Consider the following 16,863-nt stretch of genomic DNA (forward strand, 5'->3'; position numbering starts at 1 on the left):
TTTAAATAGATGTATAAATATGTACATATGTATTTTTGACAAAATAGGTTATGACAGAATAGTTTTTTTAATCAACATATTTTGAGTATTATTCAAAGCTCTTCAGTTCAGTTCAGTTCAGCCGCTCAGTCATGTCCGACTCTTTGCGACCCCCATGAATCACAGCATGCCAGGCCTCCCTGTCCATCACCATCTCCCGGAGTTCACTCAGACTCAAGTCCATTGAGTCAGTGATGCCAACCAGCCATCTCATCCTCTGTCATCCCCTTCTCCTGCCCCCAATCTCTCCCAGCATCAGAGTCTTTTCCAATGAGTCAACTCTTCCAAAGTACTGGAACTTCAGCTTTAGCATCATTCCTTCCAAAGAAATCCCAGGATTGATCTCCTTCAGAATGGACTGGTTGGATCTCCTTGCAGTCCAAGGGACTCTCAAGAGTCTTCTCCAACACCACAATTCCAACGCATCAATTCTTCGTCGCTCAGCCTTCTTCACAGTCCAACTCTCATATCCATACATGACCACAGGAAAAACCATAGCCTTGACTAGACGGACCTTTGTTGGCAAAATAATGTCTCTGCTTTTGAATATACTGTCTAGGTTGGTCATAACTTTTCTTCCAAGGAGTAAGCGTCTTTTAATTTCATGGCTGCAGTCACCATCTGTAGTGATTTTGGAGCCCCCCAAAATAAAGTCTGACACTGTTTCCACTGTTTCCCCATCTATTTCCCATGGAGTGATGGGACCAGATGCCATGAACTTCATTTTCTGAATGTTGAGCTTTAAGCCAACTTTTTCACTCTCCTCTTTCACTTTCATCAAGAGGCTTTTAGCTCCTCTTCACTTTCTGCCAAAGCTCTTAAATGACATCAATAGCTGCATTAGGATACAGGATATATGGATATGTTATTATTTTAGAATTCTCCTGTTTGGGAGAGCTTATGTAGGTTTCTCAGTTTTCACTTTATCTCTAAGCTTGGAATTTGTTAAGCTCAATTTCTTCAGATTTTGTTGGTCTAGAGTGAGAATTTGGGCACAATGGAAGAAATGGAATATTCTTGTCTGTACCATCGTTGCTTTCCTTACCAATATTTTTCAAAAGGCATTTTGCAGAAGCAAAGGTTGGAGCAATGGGCTTTTTTTTGTTTTAAAATTTGTGATTGTAATGTCTTATAGTAATCTCAGTTAACTTTAAAGTAGAAAATCAATATAAAATAAGAAATATGTTGCCTAACATAAGCCCTGATGTTTCAAAACTGCATGTCATGCTAAGTCATTTGAAGTTTATGCAACAGGACAGAGCAGTTTTGTTTTTTTTTTTTTTTTTTAAGACGAAGACTGCCTGGATCAGATTCATGTTTTAAAAGACTGGATCAGTGAAAAACAAGATCTTACAAGAGAATTCACATGAAATTAATCTTTTTTAAAAATGTGAACATTTGGTGCAACAACTGTTTTGAAATTGCAATTGAGAAAATGAAACTGTTGAACCAAAATTTGGAAAGGAAGATTAGTTTAAAACCCAGAAAGTTTGTGAAATGATACGTGTATATATTTGAAGGATACCTTCCTCAAAAAGTCACATTTCTGGAGAACCTATTTTATCTCCCATAGAAGTATTGTGTTTAGAGACCTGCTTTCAGTCCCTGTCCATGGGTGTATCTGTGGGTGCGTCACTCTAAACGTCCAGTGGCCAGATACAGGGCAGTCACCACCTTGCTCCACAGGCTGTCTCTCCCGCTTTTCTGGTTTGCTCTGTCCATTAGCAGTCATCTTTGTAAACAGAAGGCTAAGATTTAGTGTTTATACATATTTTTAAATGACCCATTTTGATGGGGCTCTCCTTATTGTTTCAGGTTGAATGCATTTGGGAACTTGATGCATAAAATTTGCATGACTCCTCACTCCTTTCTGGATCTGTCACTGGATTCAAGCCAGCATGGCTCACACCACAAAGGTTAACGGCTGTGCCTCAGGTAACTCCATGTTCTGGAGTGTGTGTGTATACATGTCTGTGCATTAGTGTGTGTCTTTGCTCAGACTAAGTTGCTTCTTTTTAAATGATGGATAAATCATAATAAGTTGCCTAGATAACTAGAATTTCAAAGCAGTTTCTGTCCATTAAAGTTTTTGATGTTGTTTAATCTCTTGCAGAATCTGCTTTTATCTTTAGAGTTTTATGTACAAAAATCAGATAAATTATTGTCTAAGGCAACTTTATTGGAGTGTTGAAAGATAAATGTAAAATCCTGAATGCTCAGGCAAGAATAATGTGTACTTCTCTTGCACTTCTTTATGAAGGATCAAACAATGAGAGAGGAGCTGAGTCTGAATGCTTAAAACCAATCCTTAGTGTCCACTCCCAGAGAAGGCAATGGCAACCCACTCCAGTACTTTTGCCTGGAAAATCCCATGGATGGAGGAGCCTGGTAGGGTGCAATCTGTGGGGTCGCTAAGAGTCGGACATGACTGAGCAACTTCACTTTCACTTTTCACTTTCATGCATTAGAGAAGGAAATGGCAACCCACTCCAGTGTTCTTGCCTGGAGAATCCCAAGGATGGCAGAGCCTGGTAGGCTGCCGTCTATGGGGTCGCACAGAGTCAGACACGACTGAAGTGACTTAGCAGCAGCAGCAGTATCTGTCCCCAAGCAGCTTTTGTTTGATTTTGCCCAACAGTGAAGGAGTGGGATAAGAGAAGGGTATATTCATTCTTTAACTTATCCAGAAAGAAATATACAGTAAGCTACAGATATTATGAATTGTAAAGATTTGTATTCTGATTCTTACTTGATTATATTAGAAGCCTATATATTTTGCATATCCACAATTTGTATTGTTTATATAAGATTTTGGAGAAATTTGTAGGACAAACACTGAGAAAAGTATATGAGACTGTATATGGCAGGAGATGACAACCTCGCCAAAGTGGTACTCAAGTGCTCATTCTTCTTTTAAGTTGTCTGCCAAATAGCGGAGCGTGTGAGAGCAGTAATTGTATATGTGGGAATTCTCGTGGAGCACTTGAGTCCAAGGTCCTCGCGCTGCTGTCTCTGTGCACTGGTAATGGAGAGAATGTAGGGTTGGAGTCAAGAGACCCACCTCCTACATTAACCATGAATTATGGGGCAGGACTATTTCTCCATGTGTAAAACATCAGTAAGTATGTCAGCCTGCAGGGTTAGAACCAATGAGAGCATCAGAAACATGCCTCCAAGTGTTGTGTAAGCTGTAAAACATCGGGAGGAGAAGGAGGAGTCCTCTGAAATGGGCCACTCACCTGCTATGAGACTTTCTGTGTCAGCAATCCCAGCTACAAGCATCCCCTCTAACAAGATGCTACAGCTTGCCCCAGATCAAACCCACTTATTTGTTAATTATGGAACAACTGATCTTAATCCATTCCTTCTTCTTCCTGTCCTTTCTGCTGCTCGACTTCTCAGGACTTTTATAGATTCTGCTCAGGATTGCTGTCAATAATGTGAATGACAGTACCTAACATTTAATGAACTCTTAGTGTTACCATGGTACCCAAGATGCTTTGCCTACATTATTTTGCTTAATCATCACTGCAGTCCTGTGAGAGTATGTGTTATCATCACTGCCGCCACCACCACTGCTACCCCTGTATCCTGGCACAGAGAAGCTCAGTAACTTACCTAAGAGAAGAAAGAAAAGTCAGGATTATTACTTGTTTCTCTATTCAAATATTTGATAAGGGCAGAAATTGAAACACTGTGAAGTTTCTTGAGAGTTTTGAGTGGATTTCAATACCCCCCTGATGCTATCATCTCCTTTCCCTCTCCTGCCCCTAATTCTTTCCACACACTCAGAGGAAGGGGGCTTGAAGTTGTTCTTCAAAACCCTCTGGTATCTCTGGCAGAATTCTATATTCAGGGGTTTAGTTACTTACCCCAAGTGACCCTAATTCCATTTCCAACTTGATTTGTCTTGGAGTATCACTTTTCCTTTGTTCTTAAAGTTGGATGATACAGTTATAACCTTCCTTCCTCACTTGGTAGCTTGCCTAACAGGTCTAAGGACTGAGTGTGAAAGCAAAGAAAAAGTCTCTGATTTGTGACTTCTGGGGTATCAGGGTATGACTTGTTATTGCAGACAGGTGCCTGGAACAGAAGGCTGGTGACTGATCTTTCCCATGAGAAAAAACTACATTATTTGGATAGTTTAGTAGAAGTGTTAAGTGTGAAGTAAATATATGTTTTATTCATTTTCAAAAATAAAGTATAATATTAAATATGCTTTCTTAAACTATACTTCCCCTAGATGTGTTATGCCCCAAGAAGTCTCCCTTCCTACCCCCTCCCCCTGAAAAATCACTGCTCTGGGCTCCTCAGAACATGAGCAGAAATCCCATGTGACGATGGAGTCAGAACACTGGCAAAAGAAACACTTTTCATGGTCTGAGGAATATAGCAGATGCAAAAGAAGACAACTGAGAAAAGCACAACCTGGTTACACTGTGCCCGGGTGCAAGACACACCTGAAGACTGATCATCCCGTGTTCACGTCCCTGCCTAGAGTTTAAATTGGATAAGGGACCATTCACAAGTAATTTTACACTCTCATTCCCCACTGAGTCCTTCAGTTAGATTGGGTAAAAAGTATTGATTTTTTTAAAATTGAAGTAGGCTTCCCTAGTGACTCAGATGGCAAAGAATCTGCCTGCACTGCAGGAGACCCAGGTTTGATTCCTGGGTTGAGAAGATCCCCTGGAGAAGGGAGTGGCAACCCACTTCAGTATTCTTGCCTGGGAAATCCCACGGACAGAGGAGCTTGGTGGGCTAAGGTCCATGGGGTTGCACAGAGTCAGACATGACCGAGCAACTAACACATAGTTTATTTACAATGTTAATTTCTGGTACAGCAAAGTGATTCAGTTATACCTATATGTATGTTCTTTTTTTATATCCTTTTCCATTATGATTTATCATAGGATGTTAACTATAATTCCCTGTGCTATACAGCAGGACCTTGTCTATCTAGTCTATAGATGATAGTTTGCATCTACTTGTGCCAAACTCCTACTCCGTCCCCCAACCCCCTCCCCCTTATAAGAGTGGTTAATTAATACTATAACTTGTAAAATGTATTACTGTACATTTCAGACATAAAAAAATATGTAAAGGTTATATAACAGGCACTCATGTGCATACCATCTAAGCCTAAGAAATAAACTTTACCAGTACATGGCATGTATTGAGCACTTAAAATGTGCCAGACATTGTTCTGGGCCCTGGGGATAGAGCAGGGAACAAAATATGCAGAAACCCCTGCCTTTAGGAATCTTACATTCTAGTGGAAGTTGAAGTCTCCTTGTGAACGGAATATCCAGATAAAAGAGAGTCATTCTTACACTATTAAAGAACCCTTTGTTTATCTGAAATTCTGATTTAACTGGGTGTCCTCTTATATGCTAAACCTGGCAAACTTACTTGTAAAACCCTTCCAGATTTCATCTTCCTTCTTACCGCCCACCCCCTCATTATCAATTGTTTGTCATAATTTTATGTCTTTTTCACCACATCCTTCATCCTACTTCTGTTGATTGATCCAGTGTTGTTTTCATTAATTTAGAGTATTTTATTATGGTATTACTAAGAGTACACTAATGTCATTTGTTAATGTAATGAGGTATGAACATCATAAATTGCTCATGACTTACTGTTCTCTTTCTTTATAGCCAAGTAAGTAAATGGGAGTCATTGATTAGAAAAATTGGTGTATTCTGCAGAATTTAGGGATAGGGACAGTCTGCTTTTTACCAAGCTTTCCCATCGTGTTGTAAACAGTGTACTGATTGATGCCTCTCTAAACACTAATTAATGTTGTGAAACTTTAATTAGAGTTTAGAGTCTCTTTAGAAGCCAAATAACAAGTGGCTTATTTGTCAGATAAAGATAATAATACTTGTCCTACCTTCTTTACAGGATTGTTATGAAGGAAAAATAAAACAATAACCGTCAAAACACTTTTTAAGATGTAAAGTGCTGGTCAGAAGTCAGGATCAATCACCATCCTCCTTGTCCTGCTATCTCTGTCATGATCTAATAAACACCTGTTCAGGTGCCATGAGCCAGGCTCTGTCAGATGCTGGGATGTTGGGGAAAGAACTGAATTATTGTCTTGTGTCTGACAGTTAAATGAAATAAGTATATGAGCCTTAGTGAATGACTTTTTATGCTTGCCATCACCATTTGTATTTTTTCTAATACTTGCCTTTGCTAGTCTATTACAGTTTCTCCCCTCTTGCTATTCTCTTTCACAGCCTAAACATATGTATATTTTCCCAGGCAGATACATATTTACTCATTCAATATACTTACTGAACTGCATTAACCATTTGGTTGTCGTTTTAAATTAAATAACTTTCATAAAAATATTTAATTTAAAATGTTTAAATAACTTTCATAAAATCTTGTTACCTCGTCAGTTATTTGGCTCCAAGTTTTGTTTCCATGCTGATGTTAAATGAGGTACAAAGGCCACAGATAAGAGCTGGTCAATCAGAGAGAGTCTAAGTCTCGTGGCAGAGAAGGTAGACGGCTGTGGTGCAGTGCAGCCTACTCTCTGTTGTGTAAATATTTTTTCTGGGCAGGAGCATTTCTCAAACAGAACTCTGAGCCCACTGCGATGAACCTGACAGCAGGGATATGAATGCTGTTTGTCAAGAACAAGACTGATTTGCACTGACTGGTCTGGCTGGAGGGGCCCTGGTGTTTTCTGAGACCGTCTGTAAAGAATGTCGCAGAGCATGGCAGAGGTGGTTTTGTGGTGGTGAGTCAGACCTGACCTCTGTGTTTGTATTATACCAAAGACAGAGGGTGAGCTGAAGAGAAACGGGGGCTGCTTTAATTTGTGGGTACCCTTCTTGACCTTCCGGGGTCTCCTGATGCAATCTGCAAGAGGATTAAATGCATTTTCCCTTAAGTGATATGTTCAGTGGTTATCAGAAGACCTGAGAGGGTAACAGAATTGCCCAACATAAAAACATATGTAAGAGCTAGCCAGGATTTTGATCTCTTCTGTTCAATCTCCCTTTTATGTTCAGATGGCAAAACATGACTTGCCCTCATGGCTAACCCAGAAATTGAAAGTGGAGAGTCATTTTTCTTTGTTTGAGGCATTCTGTTGACATTAAAAATAAGAAGTGTAGTATCTATGAAGATCTAATTGAACAGATCAATGGGAAAGTATATATTTCAGAAAACAACATAAAACCCAAAGTAGAATGATTATAAATAACATGTCTCTCCTGACAGGCGTCATTTTTTTTCCTTAGTGTAATTGTTCTTTAGAGCCAAATGAACAAGCATATCCTAGTACTATATATATATATAAATTATATTTGTATATTTAGTACCTCATGCAGTTTCACCCTTTATTTGATGTGTTTAATAACTGGATTTAATTAGATTATCATTTCCACTTCAAATGAAACTGTTAGTTGTTAGTTAACTGAAGGCTAATTCCACACTGAATTTCTAAGTGAAATAATTTATTTTCTTATAGTGATGACATTTGGGAAGATAGTTATTTTTTTAAGTAAGAAGTATTTACATTTGAAGTGTTAAAATGCCAAGACCACCTACAAACAGGGACCCTGGGCTTTAGAGTCTTGCTTGTCTGGTTAATCAGAACCCCAGAATTCATCCAGCCCCAAAGAGGCTCTGAAGAGTCCCTCCCTTGTCAGGGCCTGCCTGTTTTATAAACTTTCAAGGCTTTGGTCTTAAGCTATAGCCAGCTTTACCTTATAAGATTTTTGCTTCAAACCGTGAGCGAGTCATAATGGGTTAAGCATCAGATTTCAGACAGGCAATTAGCTCTCCAGTTAAGCCAAGGAAGGATGACTTATCTCTGAGCAAGTACCAGCCTACTTGGGTGTAAGAAGAATAGAATTCAGACTCCTGCTAGCCGTAGGTCGTGAGCAAAGGTACCCTTCTGTTGTTGATTTCTGCCCAGGTGCTCCGTGGGTGCCAGCAAGAAAGAAAAAAACACAGAATCCCAACAGGGAGTTTTCGCTATGTTAAGCACTTGAGCTCTTGCTATCTTTTGGAGATTGCATAGGGAGGCACAGGATTACAACAGCCCTTCTACGGGGATTTGAATATTCTGTACCCTGCTCATCTGCCAGCTTCCTATCGTGAGTATCGGCATTCGTTTCTGATTATACACTTCCCCTCTTTCTGGAAGAACTTTGGGTGGGCTAGTTGAGCCCATCAGCTTCCTTCTTCCTGTATCCGGGATAATTCTTGTTCATCTCCTTTGTATAATTTCTGAGAAAGGTTTGAATGCGCTTGGAGGAAAATGAGTGACTAAAGCTCACTTTCTGCTTTGGGGACGTTTTCTATAAAAGGCTATTTAATTTTATCTGGCATGAAAAATAATTAGTGGTGTTCTCACATTCCCAGAAATAATGCATTCTTGCTCTTTTCTGGCAGTGTATTTTAAAATGGCATTGAGTGGTCTTCTCTAATAAAAACCTCAAAGAAGACCCAACCAGGAAATGAGCCTTGATAAGATTCATTCAAACAGTTGTAGAAGTTCTAAGTCCAAAAAAAGTGATGATTCTGTTTTTCCTCTCTTGGCTGCCCTGTTAGATATTTTTGGAGTGTGCTATAACTGATTTACTCATTTCCATATGCTTTAGGAAAAGTATGTTCATGTTTTAGAGGATAAGCCTGGTTCTGCTTTTGGGTTGCAGTTCTTTATTAAGGCTGAAAACAAGAGAAGTGTTTGAAATATGCAGCCCATTTGTATATATAGCATCAGTGATCTCATCTGGCCATTCTATATGGACGTGTGATCTCACAGCTTAAAAATAAGTATGTAGCTGTTTTGAGGATCTTTTAAAATAGAGACCAGATTTCTAATCCTAGTAGTTCTTGGAGCAAGCCATGGCTGAAAATGAAGATTAAATAATATTCTATAATATTAGCAGGCTTTTCTAACCAACAGAATGAAAAGCAGAACTATAGACATGAGGAAGAACTGGGCCAAGAAATAAATTGTTAGAATCATGAGATTTGTTCTTATTCTGAATGTTAAATCTTTGTACTCTTACACTGTCTGGTTTGTGACAAGCCAGATTTGAATAGTTCGTGACATTTCTATCAGCTGGATAAGAGGTTGTGGACATGACTATATTTCATCATATAAACCTTTATTTAGAGGAGCTGATGCTAGAGTTATGTTTTATGAAAGCAGTTTTATTATTTATAGCTCTTTTTATTAGTCACAAGTCCTAAATTTATTTTAGTTCCTTTTTTGTGGTTTTATCTGATTGGAACAGTTCTCTCTCCAAGGGATCCAATGCATTTTGGACATGATCTCTGTTAGATAGACTCAAGTGCTAGTCATGGGATTTTCTGAATTTGGTCTCACAATATTTGGTTTAGTTGATAAGTTCCTTCAACTTTGCAAATAACTTTGTGAAAACATTGATTCAGCTTGTACTGCCAAAATTTCTGAGTACCCTTTTTCTTGCATCAACATGTTAGCTGAAGGCATTTCAAGTGTTCTATACAGCAGGCACATTTAAGAGTCTTCTGAAAGAAAAGGGGAGAATATTCCTAGATTAGAAATATAAGTGAGTGACAGAGGGGATATTTCTAATAATTCATAACCCCGGCTGCTTAATATCTGTAAAGCCTTAGTCACACACAGCAGTTCTTACATTCTTCTAACGAAAACATAAAAAAGTTCACTCTCCCTCTGCTCTCTGCCCTCCTCATCAGTGTCTTCCTCATCACCAAGAAACTTTCCTTTTCCCTAGCATTTCAGACTAATTGACCAGGATGCTTCATTCAAATCAGGACCACCCCCTGGAAATGTTTTTTGAGGCGGCCCATTTGGTATGTTCCCTCCCACTGTGAAACAAAGAGTGATTTGTCTTCCCATGACCCGGAGGAGCAGGTTGAAGTACCTACTGGCTTCATGCAGCGTGTCCCCTAGCCAGTACTCTGCCTCTTCAGGTGGTGAGTCAGCTGGATGATACACTGATTTTTATAGCATGGCAGGGTGGAGACCTGGAAGTCCATAGGCCAGTCAGGGAGGAGGGAATGGTTCGCATGTCAAACCATTCCAACAATGCAGCTTACAGGAAAAGATTGCAAAATTCTGAAGCCCTGTGCCACCAGATTTTTCCATTAGCACCACACTTTACACAGCTTTCAGCTCTGCCACAGAGACAGCTGTTTGGCAGTGTGAGGGGAAACGGTCGTATTCCATCATTAGCTCTGTGGTCGGTTACCTGTCATCCTGTCCTGTAAGGAATCCCAGTAGTTGTGAGTATCGCCTTCTACGTGCTGATATAACGAGCTGTGGATTCTCTGAAGGTGGTGCTTGGACATTATTTGGGCACTAGAAAACAGCCTCTGGAACTTACACCACCCCAGGATACTGATTTTAAATGAAGAAATCCAAGACAGAAAAGTTTCTGGAAAGGTAAAGGGGGCTTAGGTCTGGGGGCTTTTCCTCTAGGGTATTATCTTTGGTTTTCTGTCCTCTATACACTTAGATGATGAAAAGGGAAGCTTTCCAAATTATGGTCAATTGAAATGAACATGGTATGGTTGGGGAATTACCGGAAAGAATGATACAAAGCTCAGTAGAAGTAATTCAGTTCAGTCAGTTCATTCATTCAATAGCTCACTTTTATATGACTATACAGAAATATACTTGGCAGAGGGCACCTATTTCCCTTCTTTGTGTAAGGACCAACACTGAGGTTCTGTGAAAGTTGGTCTGTCTTTTGCCTTATTCTCACTGCTTTGTGATTTTGTTTTATTAAGGATAGCTGGCAAGATTAAGGATCTTTGAGCTTTCTAATACTTTTGTTATTTTTTCTGTCTCTTCAAACATTTTAGCTTTCAGTAACTTTAATCTCTGTTTTCTGCTCTGCACTCAGAGCCTTTGTGTTTGGCCTTATTTTGACAAATCATAGTCTGTTTCTGTTTCTTCAGTTATGATGCCTGCAGAAATCACAGTTGGCCTTCCCAGGCCTCCCTGACTCCAGGTAGTAAGAGAATAGCTCCGTCCAGAGTCATGTGAAACAAGCAGAGGCTTCTCCACCATTCCAGCTGCTACCTACCCTGTTCTCCTCTTGGTGGCATTGCCCAAAGCACTATTCTCTTGACCTGGCTGTCTTTCTCATATTTGTTCATATGAACCCTTCTTATGCTTTAAGTCCTGCTTTCTGTCTCACCTCTTCCAACAAGTGTCCTCAGATACTCCCAATGTGAATTCACCCCTTCCTCTTCTTTATTTCTGGAGAGCTTTGTATGCTGTTAAATAGTCACCATCACTCTCTTTTATGTAAGAGTTGTGGTTGTGTCTCCCTAATCTGTACCTTGAGGTCTTAAGAGGCAGGATTCACGTCATCTTCATCTTGGTATGATAGTATGCCCATCATAGCTTGCATTATACCCAAAATAGCCAGTGTTCAACCAACAAAGGTTTACAGCCCACCTCCTTGGTGCTGCCTTAACACTGGGCAGCTAACAGAGTGAGATACAGGCACAGTACCTGCACAGGAATCTGTGAGGTGAAGTTGAGCCCTGCCAATTGCCATTCTTAAATTGTCATATGGTGGGCAATCTTCTCCCAGCCTGTTCACCTGGGTAGTTCCCTGTCATGAACAGGTGGCTTTCACTCTGTCACACATATTCACTTGCATTCTTCCTCCCCATACCTCACATCTAAGTGGAAGTTAATAGTATCTTCATTTTCTTCATCATGTCCCCCACTGCTGCTGCTGCTGCTAAGTCGCTTCAGTCATGTCTGACTCTGTGCGACCCCATAGATGACAGCCCACCAGGCTCCGCCATCCCTGGGATTCTCCAGGCAAGAACACTGGAGTGGGTTGCCGTTTCCTTCTCCAGTGCATGAAAGTGAAAACTGAAAGTGAAGTCACTGAGTCATGTCCGATTCTCAGCGACCCCATGGACTGCAGCCCACTAGGCTTCTCCGTCCATGGGATTTTCCAGGCAAGAGTACTGGAGTGGGGTGCCATTGCCTTCTCCTAAGGTAGGCTTAAAATGGTATTGTCTGTTAAATGCCTTGGGTTCAGGTACGATGTGGTCATCCAGAGAGGAATATTGTCAGAGGCTGTTTGGGAAGCTTTTTCTAGCTCCCTTGACGTCTCTGTTTCTTTCTCTGTTACCAATCCAACCAGAGTGAGGAGGGGCTCCAGTCAGTTCCTTTTGCTTATTAGCCACTCCAGTCCAATCCACCAATGGATTGGTTGAAGTTGGATGAGAACCTGAGCTGGTAACCTCTAAGGTGGGAGTGTGGCCATTGGTCTACCTTCCTTCTCACCCGCGGTTTTTTGAAAAAGGTCTCTACAGATCTGTCACCTCTTTTAGATGGAAGGAAATAAACTGTCCTTACTGCGTCATCATTTTACAGCCTTTATAGTCTCTGTGGTAATTTCATTTAAAGTTTTAAATCTTTCAGTTTCAAGCCCCAGTTCATTTTGTCATTTGGCTTTTTTAAATGTTGATTTCAAACCTTGGAAGAAAATATATTGTGAGAAAGTTTCTAGTTTAAATTTGATGAAATTAATAATCATGAGGCAACCCAGACCATAAAGAAAGCCTAACGTGTAGAAATTCAGTGTGACTCCAGATTTAAGCCTTAAATGTGTTTGGGGAAATGCACTTTGTTAGGTCAAGTTTAACAAAGACAAGATCCTTTATTGGTCTTTTAGATTAGGCCCATCATACATAGCGTCCTCTTCCTAATTTCACTTTCCCGACTGGAATCACGCACCTCCACCGGGGCACACCCTTTTCATGTTGATTGTGGCCTCTCCTTGGAAAATCTCCCTGATAATAAGTTTTAAATGCAGATCCTTCTAATCCAGGCAGCTAAAGGAGGAGTCCTCTTCCAACACCCAACGCTGTCCACACCTATGATGAGAAAGAGCTGTAAGTCCTTGCTAGACCTGTCTTAGCCTTGTAATCCCCTTCAGGTCCTGTCAGCCCCCTGAGGCTAAGATGGAGGTGGGTGGAGAAGGAGCCTTGGTGATGAGGAAAGGAACTGCATACACTTTCTCAGTCATGGCAGTTCTCTTAGACACCCTGGTTTCAGAGTCGCATCCCTTCACCAGTCTGGCAGGAAAGGATTACACAGCATAATAAGGTATTTGAGTTCTTTAGGGGCTGAGGGGAAGTCTCAAATAGAGCAGAAATAATGCAGGCCCTCCATGAGCGTGATAGCAGAGCACCTTGCTATCAACCTGTCTCTTTTTAGGATAAAGACTTAGGTCTTTTTGCACATTAAGATTACCTGTGAGAGAAATGGCAGTAGGGATCCTAGGCTCTTGTTTTGGTTGTTGTCTTTGTATTCAGTTTGTTTCAACAAGGACTCTAGCAATTTTAAATGAGGGGGGAAAACAGTTGGCCAGCTAGAAAATGGTAAAAGGAAAGGGACAGAAACAGGGTGAGATTGGATCCCAAATGGATATGGTGAAGTCCTTGCTGGGTATTAAACTGAGGCTTGGGAGTACGTTCTATTTGACCAACCCAAGGTCTTGTTTTAATTTGAATTAATGGCCAAGATTTTTCCATTAAATAATTTCATATAAAAATACCAGTTTCTTCAACTCTTGAAACGTCTTTCTGGATCACGAGTGTATACTTCCACAGGGCCATAGTCAACACGAGTGTATACTTCCACAGAGGACATGTGCCTTCTAGTCTCTCCCATGGAGAAGACAATGGCACCCCACTCCAGTATTCTTGCCTGGAAAATCACATGGACGGAGGAGCCTGGTAGGCTGCAGTCCATGGGGTCGCGAAGAGTCGAACTTCACTTTCACTTTTCACTTTCATGCATTGGAGAAGGAAATGGCGACCCACTCCAGTGTTCTTGCCTGGAGAATCCCAGGGATGGGGGAGCCTGGTGGACTGCCGTCTGTGGGGTCGCACAGAGTCGGACACTACTGAAGTGACTTAGCAGCAGTCTCTCCCAAACCCCTCCAAACTCCTTCCTTTCCATTGTTAACCTGGACACTAAAGGTATTTGAACTTGTAAACTGACCCTTGAGGCTACTTGAGTTACTTAAGGGGCTGCCCCCACTTTGGCTGTCAGCTTCCTTTAAGCCAAGATGAAGAACACACTTAAGAGCTGCAAAGTTCACAGCTGAGGTTCTCATCCCTGGCCCTGGCATAGACTCCTCTGTGAAGCTTCTAAACTGCTAATGCCCCTGGCCCCACCCTGGGGATTCTGATTCATCAGGGTGGAGATGGGGGGACAACTCAGCATTTTTGGAAACAGCCCCAGGTGTTTTGACTGTGCAGCAGCATGGGGAACTTGAGACATGGGGGGGTGTCTGCTCTGATAGCTTCCAGCCTTGGCACTTCCCCTTGATTGGCAGAGCTGTGAAATGAGGGCATGGGCTCAGAGTCCTTGACATTATCATACAGTTCTTTAAAAGGAAACAAACACTTCAAGTGTGGCTCCTCTGGAAGGAATCACATTGAGCAAATGGGCCCTGGGCGCCTGCAGTGCCAGGGCCACAACACTGGTTGAATGAAGAAGACAGGGGCTCCCATAAGTTTGTAGGGATGTCAGATGTGTGCACGAATCATATAGAGGAGAAAGCATGCTTCACTGAAAGCCTGGATGGAAGAGGTGACCCCACATTAGGATAAGGGTCAGCTTCCAACAGAACTGATCCTTTATTTAGCTGGTCTTTGCAAACTGGGAGAATTTTTGTCTGCAAAAATCGAGAAGGGGGTGGTAACACACCAGAAGAGGAAGGAACAAGCGGAAGTGTAGAAGTAGCATGTTCTTTCTCTTCCCCACCCTTCGGAAATGCCAGCTCCCTCCCCGCCACACACTGTTCTTTGCCCTCTCAGGGCCACAGGGAAGAGTGCATCACTGTCCAGTACTGTGTCATATTAATGTATCAGTGGAGCAGCAGCATGGATAACATAAGCTTCATCACAGGGTTGTCTTGAAGATGAGATGAGTTCATACATGTACCAAGCCCTCGGAACAGTGCTGTCCAAAATAATTGTGCACAGTGGACAGTGAGGAAGGGTGGGTGTAAGGAGGGCTTTATGAAACTGATGATTCACGCGCATTTGTGCTTTGTCTTTGAGGCTGGAAGGGTATTAAGAAGTTGGTAACAAGGAGAAAAGGAACACATAGGGGAGGAAGATGAATTCAGGCTGTGTCAGGAAATACGCACCTTAAGTTGTCCAAAATGTAATCCACTGTTACTCAGTAGTTCATCTAGCTTTGGTTTTATCTCTAGACTAGGGGTCAGGCTCTCTGGGGAGAAGAGTCTTGATGCAGTTAGCCTATTACATAAGCATCAGAAGTACTATGGGTACAGATATGCTTGGCTACCACCCTGCACCACCATCCGGGGAGAAGGACCGTTGGGACACTGCCCGCCAGCATGGTGTCACAGAAACCTTTGTCTGCAGCCCATTCCCTTCTCACAGGGAGTCCCTTTTGCTGGCTACTGCCCACCTATCAGAGGAAAAGCCCTGAGTACCTCTTCATCCTCCCAGATCACATTCGGTGGCTTCTTTTGTATATAAATTAAGGGAGAGTAGAGACAGACAGGTGTGTCTTTCTCCCGACAGTGGGAACCTTTGTGACTGACACTTTTCAGGCAGAAGGAGCTCCTATTTTTAGTTCTTCTCCCATCCCAACCTGTGTCATCCTTGATAAAATGAAAGCGAAGTTGCTCAGTCATCTCTGACTCTTGCGACTCCATGGACTATATAGCCCACCAGGCTCCTCCATCCATGGAATTTTCTAGGCAAGAGTACTGGACTAGGTTGCCATTTCCTTCTCCAGGGGGATCTTCCCGACCCAGGGGTCGAACCCGGGTCTGCCACATTGTGGGCAGACGCTTTACCATCTGAGCCACCATCCAAATTGTCCTTGATAAAGGACTAGACATTGAAGCACACAGACAAAATAATTATATTCAGCTGCTTTCTAGAATAAGCTCTGTTCTTACCAGAACACAATATTTATAAAATAAAAATTTAGCTGAATTTTTTTCCTTCCAGGAAAGGAATACTGCATTCAGATGCTTTTGTCTTCCTCAGTTTAATTCTTAAGAACAAGTCTTTTGATATAAATACTTAGTTTGGAATATAATAATGTAACTAAATAATAACAAAATTTTCTTAGAAGCACAGAGGAGAAAATTTCTCTTCTAAATGACAAAACAAGCCTAAGGAAATTTTAGGATGATGAATGTTTTCTAAAACTGAATTGTGGGGATGGGTAAATAACTGTATACATTTACTAAAACTCATCAAAAACTGTACCCTTAAAATGGGTGAATTTTATGGTATGTTAATACCTCAATAAATTATAAAGTCCAGAAACAAGGGGGAAATCAACTAAATGTAGGTGTTGTTGGATAAAATAATTTGGAATTTTTTTGATCCTTTATTTCAAAGTGTCTGGCACTTGAAACTTTGTTCTTTATTAGTTTGTTATTTCTCTTTGAATCAGTTTATTTGGTATAAAACAAGCCCAGATGAGTCCCACATCATCTTAAAAAGTTTGATCTTTGTAGTTTCACATAGGAAAATGTCTGCTTTAAAAAGTGTCACTTTTAAAGCACTCAGGACCAGGTGGGGAAGAGGCTGGAGCAAGGCGTTAAGTGAGTGCTGTAAGCTGTGTGCCAGCACTAAGGTGAGCCAGTAAGACACTGCAGATCCAGGGATTCTTATAAAACTGCCTCTCTCCTCATAGCTGTCCTCTGTTCTGAATTTTTTAAAACGGGCCCTTTAGAGTCATCCTTAATCTTTGTTAATCTCCGTTTTACTGTTTAGAACTGGCTTTGCTTGTTTGCCCTGTAGATAGAG

At 41.2% G+C, this 16,863-nt stretch overlaps 1 protein-coding gene across 16 annotated transcripts in view; it reads left to right on the forward strand.

Moving 5' to 3' along the window:
• KANK1 (KN motif and ankyrin repeat domains 1) overlaps positions 1–16,863 on the forward strand; it is a 216,009-nt gene that overhangs the window by 154,519 nt on the left and 44,627 nt on the right. For 11 of the 16 annotated variants that reach the window (XM_060410915.1, XM_012123804.5, XM_060410921.1 and 8 more), the window contains one exon: positions 1,855–1,974. The exons of 1 other annotated variant lie outside the window; for it this stretch is intronic. In XM_060410915.1, the coding sequence (XP_060266898.1) occupies positions 1,938–1,974 (37 nt within the window). In that variant the 5' untranslated portion in view covers positions 1,855–1,937. Of the gene's footprint in view, positions 1–1,854; positions 8,160–10,179; positions 10,303–16,863 lie in introns of those variants that run through there. 4 more of the 16 variants (XM_060410922.1, XM_060410931.1, XM_060410924.1 and 1 more) reach the window with 3 other exon arrangements.

Source organism: Ovis aries, chromosome 2, assembly GCF_016772045.2.
Source record: "Ovis aries strain OAR_USU_Benz2616 breed Rambouillet chromosome 2, ARS-UI_Ramb_v3.0, whole genome shotgun sequence".
NCBI classification, from domain to species: Eukaryota; Metazoa; Chordata; class Mammalia; order Artiodactyla; family Bovidae; genus Ovis; species Ovis aries.